Source organism: Phalacrocorax aristotelis, chromosome 6 (genome assembly GCF_949628215.1).
Source record: "Phalacrocorax aristotelis chromosome 6, bGulAri2.1, whole genome shotgun sequence".
NCBI classification, from domain to species: Eukaryota; Metazoa; Chordata; class Aves; order Suliformes; family Phalacrocoracidae; genus Phalacrocorax; species Phalacrocorax aristotelis.
The window spans coordinates 58,200,922-58,213,378 of record NC_134281.1 but is presented as its reverse complement, the minus strand read 5'-3'; the positions used below and the strand labels follow the sequence as shown (position 1 = coordinate 58,213,378).

The following is a 12,457-nucleotide window of genomic DNA, read 5'->3' as shown; positions in this document are numbered from 1 at the left end:
CGTAGTCCCCGCGCAGCCGCCGCGGCCGTCGCCGGGAGGGGGCAGCGCACCTCTCCGCCGCGGTGCACTGTGGGCGGGCGGAGAGCAGCGCTGCCATTGGGGGGGGAGGGAGAGGCCTTGGGGGCGAGGCCAGCCCCCACCCCCACCCCCACCCCCCCGCATCGGCCACGCCCACGGCGTGCGCGGGGCGGGGCGGGGAGGCTGCCGCGCGCCGCCGGCATGGCGCTGCGCTCACGGCCCTGGTCCCGGCTGCTGCCCCTCGGCTGCTTCGCGCTGCTGCTGCCGCCGCCCGGCGCCGCCGAGTTCAGCCCCTCCCTGGACAGCGACTTCACCTTCACGCTTCCCGCCGGCCGCAAGGAGTGCTTCTACCAGCCCATGCGCAAGGAGGCCTCGCTGGAGCTCGAGTACCAGGTCGGGCAGGGCCGGCGGCACCGCCCGCCCCCGCTACCGGGAGCCGCTTCCCCGCCTTTCCCTCCCGGGGTTCCCCATCCTCCCTCCCGGGTTTCCCGATCTTCCTCCCCTCCCCGGGTTCCCCATCCTCCTCCTCTCCCGGGGTTCCCCACCCCGCAGCCACCGGAGAAGGGGAGGGCTGCCCCCGTGCTGGGCTCTGCTGGCCCCCGCTGGCCTCCAGTAGCGCCCACGCACCCGCCTGGGACTTACAGACTACTAAAAGCTGTCTCTTTAGGAAAAAAAATACGTTTATAACTTTTTTTTCATTATTGTAAAAGATTTTTTTTATTTTATTTTACAAGATGTCAAGTTGGCATCCTTTAAAACGGGAAAAATATAGAAAATTAATAGCTGTGACCTTGTGCAGTAGCTCTAAAGCATAAACAAAATCGTCGCTGATGCCCAAAACCCTCACTCACCCATCTTTGGTACTAAACACCTTTGATCTCAATGATGGAAAGTTTTTCTAAACCAGTCTTTTTTAACTAGACTGACACGCAGGTCTTAATGCCCTCCTTGGGAAGAGTTGAGTTCCCCAGATACCTCTGGGAAAGGTCTCTGCCTTTTTTTTTTTCCCTTTTTTCCCTTCTTCCTCCCTTAAAATAAAGACTTATTTCAGTAGAACAGGCACAGGCAGGGAAGCTGCCCTGAATATTTTCCCATCCTGCTACTGCGCCTCAGAACTGGCCAGGATCTGTCTCTCTCCACCCCGCCCCCACCTTTATTCCCCTCTGGTTCCCAACTAAAAATACAAAGCTGAAATTCCTGATTATTTTCTTATTACTGTTATATGCAGAACTGCACAAGAATGAAAGATTGAGCTGTTCAAGCTTTGTTCAGAGCCCTGTCTAAGCAAAACAGAAGTTTACTTTGCCCTGACGGAGTAGGGTTTTATTTTAATCATAATCAAAAATTCTATTTTGGTGAAAACAAATGTGTATAACAGTGAATTTATTTCTACTTGGGCATAGCTTTCTCGGCACTAGTGCCAACAGTAACAATTCATCTTTATATTTGAATGTGTAGAAAAGGAGCTCTGTATGTTATTGGAAGTAGATTTATTTTGTACAAAATTATCCTGAATTGTTAGTGGCTGAAGATTAGGAATATTTAATGTAGAGATGCAAGTCATTCTCCAAACACGTAATGAAATAAACACTATGCTGATACAGAGTTTTGTTCTTGGTGTTCAGATTGTGTCACATCCCTAAAGGTATGTCACTAAGTATGGTTTTTAATTTGATCAGCCTCTAGCTACTAATTTTCCTTGTCCTTTTTCTTCGTAAGTCTCCAGTGGTGCCTTAAGTCAGTGTAAACTTTGCTCTCGATTTCAGCAGGAGCAGGCTGCTATACTCAAACAGCTCACTGGAAAACAAGCAAACAAAAAAAAAATCCCCTAGAATGGACCTAAGTAATGTCATAAAAATGATCCCCCTTATGCAGTTACTGCCTTATTTGTAGAGAATTTCTGCAATACAACAGATGTGGGGGGTGATACTGCATAGATTGTGTTCTTGTACAAATACATACGTGTATGTACGTAGAAGTGACAGATCTTTGTTATAAAGTTTCTTTTCTACCACTGAACTGGCACTGGTACGTACACATCAATGATGTCTGCCATAGAAATCCTAGATTCAGCCATCTGTTGGTATTCTTACAGGTTGTCTAACCCTGCCCGATGATAAAATTGTATGCATTCTTAAAAGCAATTAGGAAAAGGTTCAATATAAGCCCAGCCTAGCATGACGAGGTCATATTTAGTTTAAGGTTTGAAATGGCTAAAATGCTTTTGGCTCAAACCAGTTTTTAATCTGTTTCCAATTAACTTGGTGTGAACTCATACAGATTCAGCTTTCAGATTTCCTTCTGTGCCAGTCCCCTTTCCTAAAAATGTTGCCAGCAGCAATGCAAACAGGAATTCCACTGGTTGGAGGTTGGTTGTTTTTTTTTTGTTTCACAGGTTCTAGATGGAGCAGGATTAGATGTTGATTTTCATCTGCTGTCTCCAAAAGGTGAAACTCTAGTTTTTGATGAAAGAAAATCAGATGGAGTTCACACGTAAGTTTAAAATCTTCAAACTTAGAAGCGTTACGTAAAATACTTTTCTTGTTTCTGTTAACAAATATAACTGAAATAAAGGTTGAGTACTTTTTATTCCTTAGTATTACAAAAGACTTTACTAGGAAAGTCCGAGAATACAAATTACCTTTTTATACACACTGAATGCTTTTTACATGGATCTGACCGTGAAGTGAAGGATGTTTCAACGATGGCTGTTAATGGTCAGTGAACAAAAATAATTATTGTGGAGTTGAGAAAGGTCTCCACATCTAATGTCAAAAGATCTTGTCAGTCATATAAATAATAATAAGCTGAAAAGTCCCCTATTTTTCCAGTCCTTTTACCAAAATACGTAGTAGTTATTGTAGTTCTACTACAGAGTGTAAGAATTCCACTCATAGTGTTCTGTGTAGCGATTAACAATGATTCAACATCCCCAAAAGGAAAATGAAAGTAAGCTGCTGTCTTCATTATTTTAAGCCTTGTAGAGACAGTGGGATCGTTTTGCTGTGACTGTGCGATCTGTAATGTGTCTTTAGAGTTCTTATTTTTTATAGAAAGCATATTCAGTTATTACTAAGCGCATGATTGTCAGTCTTACAGAGATACACTTGCTTACAAAAACTTGCTTTTTAGAACCAGCACAAAAAGTGTAAATTTAATGACATTTTGCTTATTACACAGGGTGGAAACAGAAGATGGGGATTACATGTTCTGCTTTGACAACACATTCAGTACCATTTCTGAAAAGGTGATTTTCTTTGAACTGATCCTGGACAATATGGGAGAAGACGGACAGGATCAGGAAGACTGGAAGAAGTACGTTACAGGCACAGATCTCCTAGATATGAAATTGGAAGACATTCTGGTTAGTATTTGATATTTAATACTTTCCAGTGTAAGAACATTCGGAAGAAAACTCAATGTCATTTAGCCGTTCTGCCTTGGTCTGGTGCATCATCCTGGAATCTATTCCAGTTCCATATATTGCTTTTACTGATAAATGAAGCCTGGCACCGTGGCTCTGTCACCAGGGTGCCAGAGCAGGGGCACAGGCTGCCCAGAGAGGCTGTGGGGTCCCTTCCCTGGAGACATTCACACCCCACCTGGATGCGGTCCTGTGCCCCTGCTCTGGGGGTGCCTGCTCCAGCAGGGGGTGGGACGGGGTGAGCTCCAGAGCTCCCGTCCAACCCCTGCCTTCTGTGACTCTGATTCTGTGATCTCTTGTTTCCACACAGAAGCTTGGGAATATTTTCAGAATACACCCGTAATCAGCAAGGAGAAACTGCCTCGCTCCATTCAGCTTCCTTTTGTCCTACTGATAAAAGGGGACATTTCTCCCTAGCAGCAATGAAATGAGTATTTATAGTATTAAAGTATTGCTTAATCCCAGTGATATGGTTGGAATTACTGCACAGATTTTTATCAATGATTGAAAATGAAGTATTGTGTTAGCCTCTTCCTCCCATCTTTGCAGAAGTGCCCCAACCAGTGTATGGATTAATATTTCTATCTTCAATAATTTATATATTACTTTATTAGTGTTTTTCCCCAAAAAATTTGATTTCATCTTTTCAAACAAATATACAAGAGTTAATCTGTACTCCACAGCAGCTTCACCTTTGCAGACATTCTATGAATGGTAGTGTTTGCTTAAACTGTACACTGACCCTGTTTGATATAGGATGAAGGCTACTGCCAAGTGAGAGCTTTTATTTCCTTCGTAATCATTAAATGTTGACATTAGAAGTAGAGAATCATTTGGTGTGCCTGTACCAATGTTCTTAGTGCTTGGTAGGATGCAGTAAGCCATTGTTTGTTTGCTCATAGCTAAAGGCAACAGACATGTTTAAAAAAAAAAACCAACAACAAACACAACAACAACAACAACAACAAAAAACCCACAACAAAACCCCAAACCAACACCCCAAACGCTTACTGAGTACAATCCTGTAGAGAATGACATTGTTTGTGTTCTGGTTATTGGAAGAAACAAAATGCAGATTTTCAAAAAACAAACTTAGTGTTTAAGAACTTTTATAAATGTGTGATACGCTTTTAAATAGTTGAAACCAAACATGGAATCTGAAAAGCTGGCCAGATCTTCTTTAAAATTGGCAATCAAGGCAATCAGAAAAAAACAAAGTTTATAGGGGAAATTGTGAAGAAAATCCCCGTCACACTGATCGCAAGCAATACTTGGATGGATTTGATACTTGTGTACGTATTGATATCTCTTCCAAAAGAAAAAGAAATGCAGAACTTGTCTTTATTTGAGAACCTTGCACATCTTAAAGTAGGTCATTTTTTGTGAAGTTAACATTAGTATTCGATGCTATTGTTTACTTAGTCAAGTTACTTCTTTACTTGCAAGGCAAGGATGTACATAAACACCTAGTAGTTTTAACTTTCTAAAGATAAACAATGTATTTGCGGGGGGAAATGGGGAATTGTGTCTTATTTTTAAAGCTCTTTTATGGCGTTGATGTCCCTATTGTGTAACGTATGAACTTTAGTATCATCATAAAGTTATTTGGCTTCCAGAACTAGCTTTTTTGAAATATTTGTTAAATACGAAACAGAGAAAACGTCTGTGGAGAAAGTGTTGCTGCTGAGTTTAACCTTTTTTTTAATTTTTTTTTTTATTTATTTATAGCCTCCTGTTACTGGCCCACATTTCTCACTAGAAGTTACTTCAGGGTCCCATAATGAATATAAATCAGCACTTCGTGAGATCAGCTTTTAGTTTGTGACTCTTTATTATGTCATGGATGAAACTTTAACAGATTATAGGTCCAGGTGTTTACTTTGTAAATGTAAATTAAGGAGTGGATCTGAAGCTGCTGCTGTTATGGCTGGAGTGTTCCTGTACTGCCTCTGGTTCCCTGAGACACATTGTGTGTCCTTTGTAGGACCTCCAGTTGTCCTAGTCACAATTTATCATCAAAATTCTGCGTTAGTATCAAAGCTGAGACAGCAGTTTATAGCCGTTACAGTGAAAGCATGAAAAGAAGATGGGAATATGACATTACTGTACTACTTTTCTTTTACTACAGCTATAGTCCTGATGGTAGTCTGCATTTAAAAGTGCCTTAATTTGATTATCCAGCAGAAATAAATACCCCTGCATTTATCTGCTACTACATAACTTGTTTTGGGACTAGCTTTGTAGGGATCACTGCTTTTTACTTGTCTGAATACGTGGAATCACAGTTCCCCAAGGTACATGGAATATTAAAAATCTCATTTTAGGCTTGGTTTGTTTCTCAGCTCCCTAGCTTGTAAAAGGGAAAAAACAAATTAGTATAGAACCTTATAACGCTATGGTAATTAAGGCTTTTTAGGAGATACACAATAAACAGGCTAGATAAATTAATGAGAACTCTGTGATGAAGTATATATTTTAAAGTGAAATTAACTGCCTTCATAGCAAGAAATTAAATTACAGGTGGGGTAATACAGTATTGATATTTTGTATGTGTTGCAAGCTATAAGTTTAATTCAGGTGTACTTTTTTTTCTTCTAAAAATACTCTTTTGTTACTTACCAGGAATCCATCAACAGTGTCAAAGCCAGATTAAGCAAAAGTGTCCAGATTCAGACCCTGCTGAGAGCGTTCGAGGCTCGTGACCGGAATATACAAGAGAGCAACTTTGACAGAGTGAATTTCTGGTCCATGGTCAACTTGGGAGTAATGGTGGTGGTATCAGCTGTTCAGGTTTACATGCTGAAAAGTCTTTTTGAAGATAAGAGGAAAAGTAGAACTTAATATTCAGTATAACAACGTAACAGGTGTGTGGGGGAGGGGGAGCAATAAACTATTACAGTAAAAAGAAAAAAAAAAAAGACAAAAACATGACCTTTCAGATTATTTTGAACAGGCAGGTTTTCAATTCATGTTGGGCTTTTTGGTTGTTACATGGTGGTGGTCCTGTTTTGGTATTGTTTTTTTAAAACAAACAGAATGCCTTGCCCCGAGCTCTTCCGTTTTTGCAAGTGCTACTAACAATATTTTTTTTTTTGTACTTGTAGCATTTGTTAATGATTGTTAATAACTAACTTACGCATAGTGCACAGGATGCTTGGTGCATATGCAAAGCAATGTTAGTACTGTCATTTTTTTCACATTCACGTAAAACTTAAAATGGTAACTTAGACATTGGTTTATTTGCTGTTAAACATTGGGTGAGTGTACATGAATTTACAGGATTGGGGCCCACAGGGGTAGTCTGTAGTAACTGTCATGTATCTTCAAAGTCACGTGTTTTTAAAAATTCTCAACTTTTGTTGTACAGCGTCATGGAGAAACACTGGGCTAACGTTGTGAGAACAAAATGAGAACTCTTTTTATATAGCTGACTAACATCTGCACTTTAAAAAAGCATCAACGATGTGAAATTAAATCAGTGTTGAAAAGAATCAGAGAATATAGGTGCAATTCCTGTTCATAAATAGTTCTGTCCTATAGTTGTACAACCCTATTTTCCTTTTTGGCTGTTACATGATATACAGGAGACAAGTGACTATATGGTATACAAACAAATGCGCACACACATTGAAGTATGGTTTGCAAACTGTTAGTTACTGTAACCTCATGTAATAGATAATTTTAAGATGTTATTTCTCATATTATTCTTTCCCTTTAATAAAGGGAAGGGTGTCACAGTATGTGAAAGCATTACCTTAACTTTAATTTTTGTAGTCTCAAAATTCCTCTTATTTTTCAATTTATTTTTGTTAGTTTTTGTCTACTATGCATATGACTAATGCAGCAGTTAATAGGATGACCTACATAGGCATGAAAAACCAAAGCTGTTCACCTGAACTGTCCCTTTTTGCTCACCCTCACAAGTCTTTTAGCTGTGTAAGTACACTCAGTTCCTATGAGCAGTGTTTCTATATCTAGCTATTTATATGAGTAAGGCATGAATTACATAAGCAGTAAATACAGGCTTCAAATTTTAGGATCAACTGAATATGTAGTATCACTTAACTAAGGTAGAGCTATCCTCAAATCGGTAATCTCTGATTTCTAGATGAAGTGGCTTTTAATGGTGTAGTGAGGGTGTGGGGAAGTTTTTCCAGAACCCCTGGTGTGTGAGAATTAACATTTTTTTAATAGTTCAACGTCTGTCATTTTTACAATGTGCCAAGTCGCTGAAATTTCCTGTATAAATGTGTTAAACTACATTTCATCACAAAAGTGTTTTATAAAAAGGGTACGTATTAGTGTTCTGTCTGTTCTTGGGTCATCTGGGTATGAACAGCAGAATTGCCGCTTTGAGACTTTAATTAAAAATTATTTTATGGAGATAAAACAGGGTCAATAGATACATGAAGAAACATTTCGTTCAAATGAAGCAGATGCTAGCAAGGGCTACAGTACATAAAAACAGCACTTCAGCTTCAGACAATGGGACCTAGCAATAATATTTCTAAGTAGTTTTTATAAGTAAAGGTATTATTCCTTATGGAACTTGTTATAGAGGGCTCCAGAGGCTGTTGAGTTACTTTTTCTTTCTGCAAAGTTGTGTCCAAAGTAAGAATGTTTACCTTAACGGTTCTGCTTCCCCTCCCCCCACAATGATGGTTTCTATTCTGAACTGCCTGGAATGAGAAAGCTTATTTCTGTGATTAAAACAAAGTCTAGGAAAAATTAATTCTTTCTGCTAGAGTGGCAAATAATACTTTTCTGCCATTTCCCTGTACAGCTCCCAGTAACAATATACCATGTATCTAGATCAGGGCATAAGCCAAAGCTCCCTGAAGTCAACTTCCAAGGTTTTGATCAGGTCCCTGCAGGACAGGTAAATAAGATTCTTAGGGCTTTGCCCCTTCTGCTAGAAGAGGAGATCTATCTTCACTTGCCTCACCTAAGTGTGATGCTACAAACCATCTGCAAAATACTGAACCAGCTCTGCGAAGCTGTGACTAAGACATCTACCTCTCATATCAAAGCTACTACATGCCAGATTTCAGCTTAGACCTCCCACAGATGAGCTTTGCCACGTCTTCCAAGGGCACCTCAAGAGAGTAGGTTCCCTAGCTGCTCTGCTGTGCCTCTCTGACAGTGGTTATACATCCAGCGGCAAAACAGTGTGGTGTATTAGCTTAAGCTGCTACTGAATGCAGACTTCTCTGATCAAAGAACTGAACTGCAGCAGTTTCTGTGATTACAAATAGCAGTCTCTGGTAGAAAGAAAATAATGCAACAATTGTCAGCAGAGTTCACCAGGAAGAAATTAGTATTTTGCAACTAAGAGCTCTGACTATTTTTTCCCCATTCAAGGTTCATTATAGAAAACAAAATGGAATAATTATAAAGGTAACTGCGCTTTGACTTTGGCAGCTGGAATATGTTTGTTATACGTGAAAGATCTGGCATTTAAACTTGCAGCAAAATAAAATGTCATCTGGATTTTGAGGAGTAGGTTGCTTTCGATTGTATAAAATTTACAAAGGAAAATATAAATCTACCTTTTTTATTCAAAATTAAATGTTTTAAGACTTGTGGATGTTGAATAAAGTTATGCAAAACTCTTGAGATTTTCAATAAATTAAGTTTAAACCTGTGTTTGTGTTCTTTGTTACATAAGGAAGAATGCTTTACTTATGAACACTGCAAAAGATCACGGATGCTAAGCTAACAAGAATTTTGGTTTTAATAATGCAGCTTTTTCACTTTTTCCTCACACAGTGTTCAGATTCTGTTCTTATTCATTGCTAAAGTTGATTTTGGGATACAGTCAGTGCAAGTAAGATTCACATAGGTGTCAGATCAGAATGACACGAACCTATCATCTTTGTAACAGAAATTATATTTAGTTTTGAAGTGATCAGATGCATATCAGGTATGAGGCTTAATTATTTTTTCTTTCCAGATTGCACCCTGATTAATACTTATATTCCATATTCCACCTGCAGTTTATTACACATACACACACAAAGAACAGCATAGCTTCCAGTTAGGCAGGCAATAAGGTTAGGAGCAACTCCAGGAAGAATAGGAGGTCCTGTCTTGTGCAAAATTATAGTAGAGGTCAATACCACTACTGAGACTAATAACATTTTGTGTTTAAAGCAAGAGACAGTAAGACCCTCAGGCCAGCCTAAGTCAAGATAGCTTGGTATTAAATCAGCACCTGTGACTCTGGGAAACTGTCTAGATGAGTTTTACTTGTTAGTAACCAAACCAAGCCCCAGGTTTCTCACCTGGAAAAAAAAAAGTGAAAGGAAATAGCCCAAGGAACAGATTATGGGAATTTGTAAACTTGTGATACCACAGAAAGGCAGCAGCAAATAGACACTTGAACTCAAAAACCACTACTGCTCTACCCAATGGGCATCTGTCCTCACAAACCCTTTCTAGAAATGATTTACAGAAGGTACTTTGTTTTGTTACATTATTCTGACTTGTGGGCATGTTTGTGCATTTCAGATTAACAGCAGTACGTAAGTCACATGAAACTATGAAAAGACTATTTAAAAAAAAATGTGTTTTTCAGCAGCAAACATCAACTGACATCATTTGATGACTTGTGTGTTTCCATTAATTCTTATATTTTCTTCTTCTAAAGAAGTAATTTATTTTACAGTATAAGTATTTTCTGATTAAGTATAGTCAACATATTAAAATGGACACCTAGGCAAAATTAAGAGGAAAACAGGAAAGCAGTATCACAGAATATCAAACTGTAGCAATTAAGTGTCCCATAATATAAACTACTAGTAGTTATTAGCATGTAATAATTTCACATTACTCACAAAAGAATATGCAAGATGCTGAGACTAAAAGCTCAAAACCAGAGCAGTTTTTTTCAGCTTAATCAAGTAATAACACATGACAAAGCCGAGCTTGTTTACCGTTTCATGAGACTCCTGAGAAACCCAGGCCTGTCCGGAAGCCTGCTAACCACATTGTTCAAATAATGAAACAGGAACTTCCTTTTTGTACTGTTTTGAATTGATGAAGTAGATAGCATGAAATACTACGGTACAATGCTATGTTGCCAGATTGGGCAATTAATCATAGAAGGAACAGTGGTTCAACTTGAAAAAGGTACACACACAGGGAAAACTATCAAAAGCCATTTTGGACAAAGACATCAGAAATGCATGCACAAGTTCCCTTTCCCGGTCTCTTGAAGTGCACGCTGAGAGAAGAGACACCTTCTGCCTCTACATACGACAGAACACTCTTGCACCTGAGCCTGGCCCGAGTCCATCACATCTCACATACTCCGCAATGCAGCACTTCCTTGTTTCGCTCGGCTCGTTTGCCAGGTTGCAGCACTACCCTCAGAGTCCATAACCTTGCACTACGGTGGTTAAAGATTTTATTCAACCAGCCACAGCAATTAAAAATACATACAAAAGAAAAAAAAAGTAAAGTAAAAATTTACACAGCAATCTGTCCTAAAGACTCACTATCCCCAACAGTTAATTACGACAGCCAGAACTAAGGAGATTGAGCTATCTCTGATGTCTTTAAAGACTAACAGTTCCTCCTGGGCCTTCCTTAGTTTCAAAGAACAATTCTCTTTGAGACTGTTTCACTTTAAAACAGTTTTGGGCCCTTCACTGCAAGGAGGACATCGAGGTGCTGGAGTGTGTCCAAAGAAGGGCAATGAAGTTGGTGAAGGGCCTGGAGAACAAGTCTTCTGAGGAGCGGCTGAGGGAACTGGTGGGGGTTTAGCCTGGAGAAGAGGAGGCTGAGGGGAGACCTTCTCGCTCTCTGCAACTGCCTGAGAGGGGCTGGAGTGAGGGGGCAGTTGGTCTCTTCTCCCTAGTAACAAGTGATAGGATGAGAGGAAAAGGCCTCAAGCTGCGCCAGGGGAAGTTTAGGTTGGACATTAGAAAAAACTTCTTCACCGCAAGGGTTGTCGAACATTGGAACAGGCTGCCCAGGGAAGTGGTTGAGTCTCCATCCCTGGAAGTATTTAAAAGAAGGGTAGATGTGGTGCTTGAGGATATGGTTTAGTGGCGGACTTGCAGCGATAGGTTAGTGGTTGGACTCGATGATCTTAAGGGTCTTTCCCAACCTTAACGATTCTATGATTCTATGAACTTTTGGTGCAGACAAAAGACATACAACTCTTAGTTATGGCTGAGAAATGGCTCATGTTGAGCCCCTTCTTTTTCCATGCTTTCCCCCTGGCTCTAACAGTACCCTACCACAGAAACTCTCTATTCATACAGGAGGAATGCCAGGAGAGAGGTGAGTAAGCACCATATTGTGCAGAGCAGCTCAAAAGCTATATATCTTATTGTATGATTTTTTTCCCCCAAAAAACCAACAATTTACTTAAGGTAACTGTTGATTTTTATCACAGAAGTAATAAAATGTAGTAATAAAGCAATAAAGTAATAGGTAGTTTAAAAAAATAATAGTAAAACACACCTATGCTGCTGAAGTGTTACCAGAAGCATCTGAATTACATCATCTTCAGAAGCATCTGAATTACGTCATCTTCTCTCATGCTATCAATTGCTATAGTTGAGGACAGTTAATGGGGCTTGGAACCCATATGGCTCACAAATCCCTTTCTTCCGTTTGTGTACCATGTGTGTGGAAACAAGATATCCTCCTTCGCTCTCCATCTGCTACCTGCCAAACCAGAATACAGGTGTGTAAGGAAGGCACAGAGCTGCCAAGAGAAGAGTTCTAAAAGCATAAAGCTGTGGTCTGTCTCTTCATTTCAACGTTACAGTAAAGGCCCTGACATTAACCATCTAATTAATCATTTTTCTACTATGCTGGAGGATTTCGGGGAGCAGTAAAAATCAAAGTCAAAAGATACCCATGACTATCCATACAAAAAGGTGCTGACAGTTCAATCAGTCCCAGTTCCAAACAGCTAATGAGAAGATTCTTGACTACATTCTCTGGACAGGAAAAGAAAAAATACCAGAGCCCACCACCCCACCTCCAAAGCCCTGAGCA

General features: G+C 39.9%; 1 protein-coding gene across 1 annotated transcript; it reads left to right on the top strand.

Moving 5' to 3' along the window:
* The first annotated feature begins 165 nt into the window (after positions 1 to 165).
* Positions 166 to 9,086, top strand: TMED5 (transmembrane p24 trafficking protein 5). Its single transcript, XM_075098137.1, has 4 exons — positions 166 to 411; positions 2,414 to 2,511; positions 3,199 to 3,382; positions 6,065 to 9,086. Exons 1-4 carry the CDS (start codon positions 220 to 222, stop codon positions 6,281 to 6,283), a joined length of 693 nt encoding a protein of 230 aa, XP_074954238.1. The 5' UTR covers positions 166 to 219; the 3' UTR covers positions 6,284 to 9,086.
* The last annotated feature ends 3,371 nt before the right edge of the window (positions 9,087 to 12,457 follow it).

What these genes read in the sequence shown, in the direction of transcription:
- TMED5 (XM_075098137.1), top strand. Translation starts at nt 220, where the DNA reads ATGGCGCTGCGCTCACGGCCCTGGTCCCGGCTGCTGCCCCTCGGCTGC. An exon ending in CGCTGGAGCTCGAGTACCAG is followed by an intron (nt 412 to 2,413) that starts GTCGGGCAGGGC and finishes TTTGTTTCACAG; the next exon opens with GTTCTAGATGGAGCAGGATT. An exon ending in AAATCAGATGGAGTTCACAC is followed by an intron (nt 2,512 to 3,198) that starts GTAAGTTTAAAA and finishes CTTATTACACAG; the next exon opens with GGTGGAAACAGAAGATGGGG.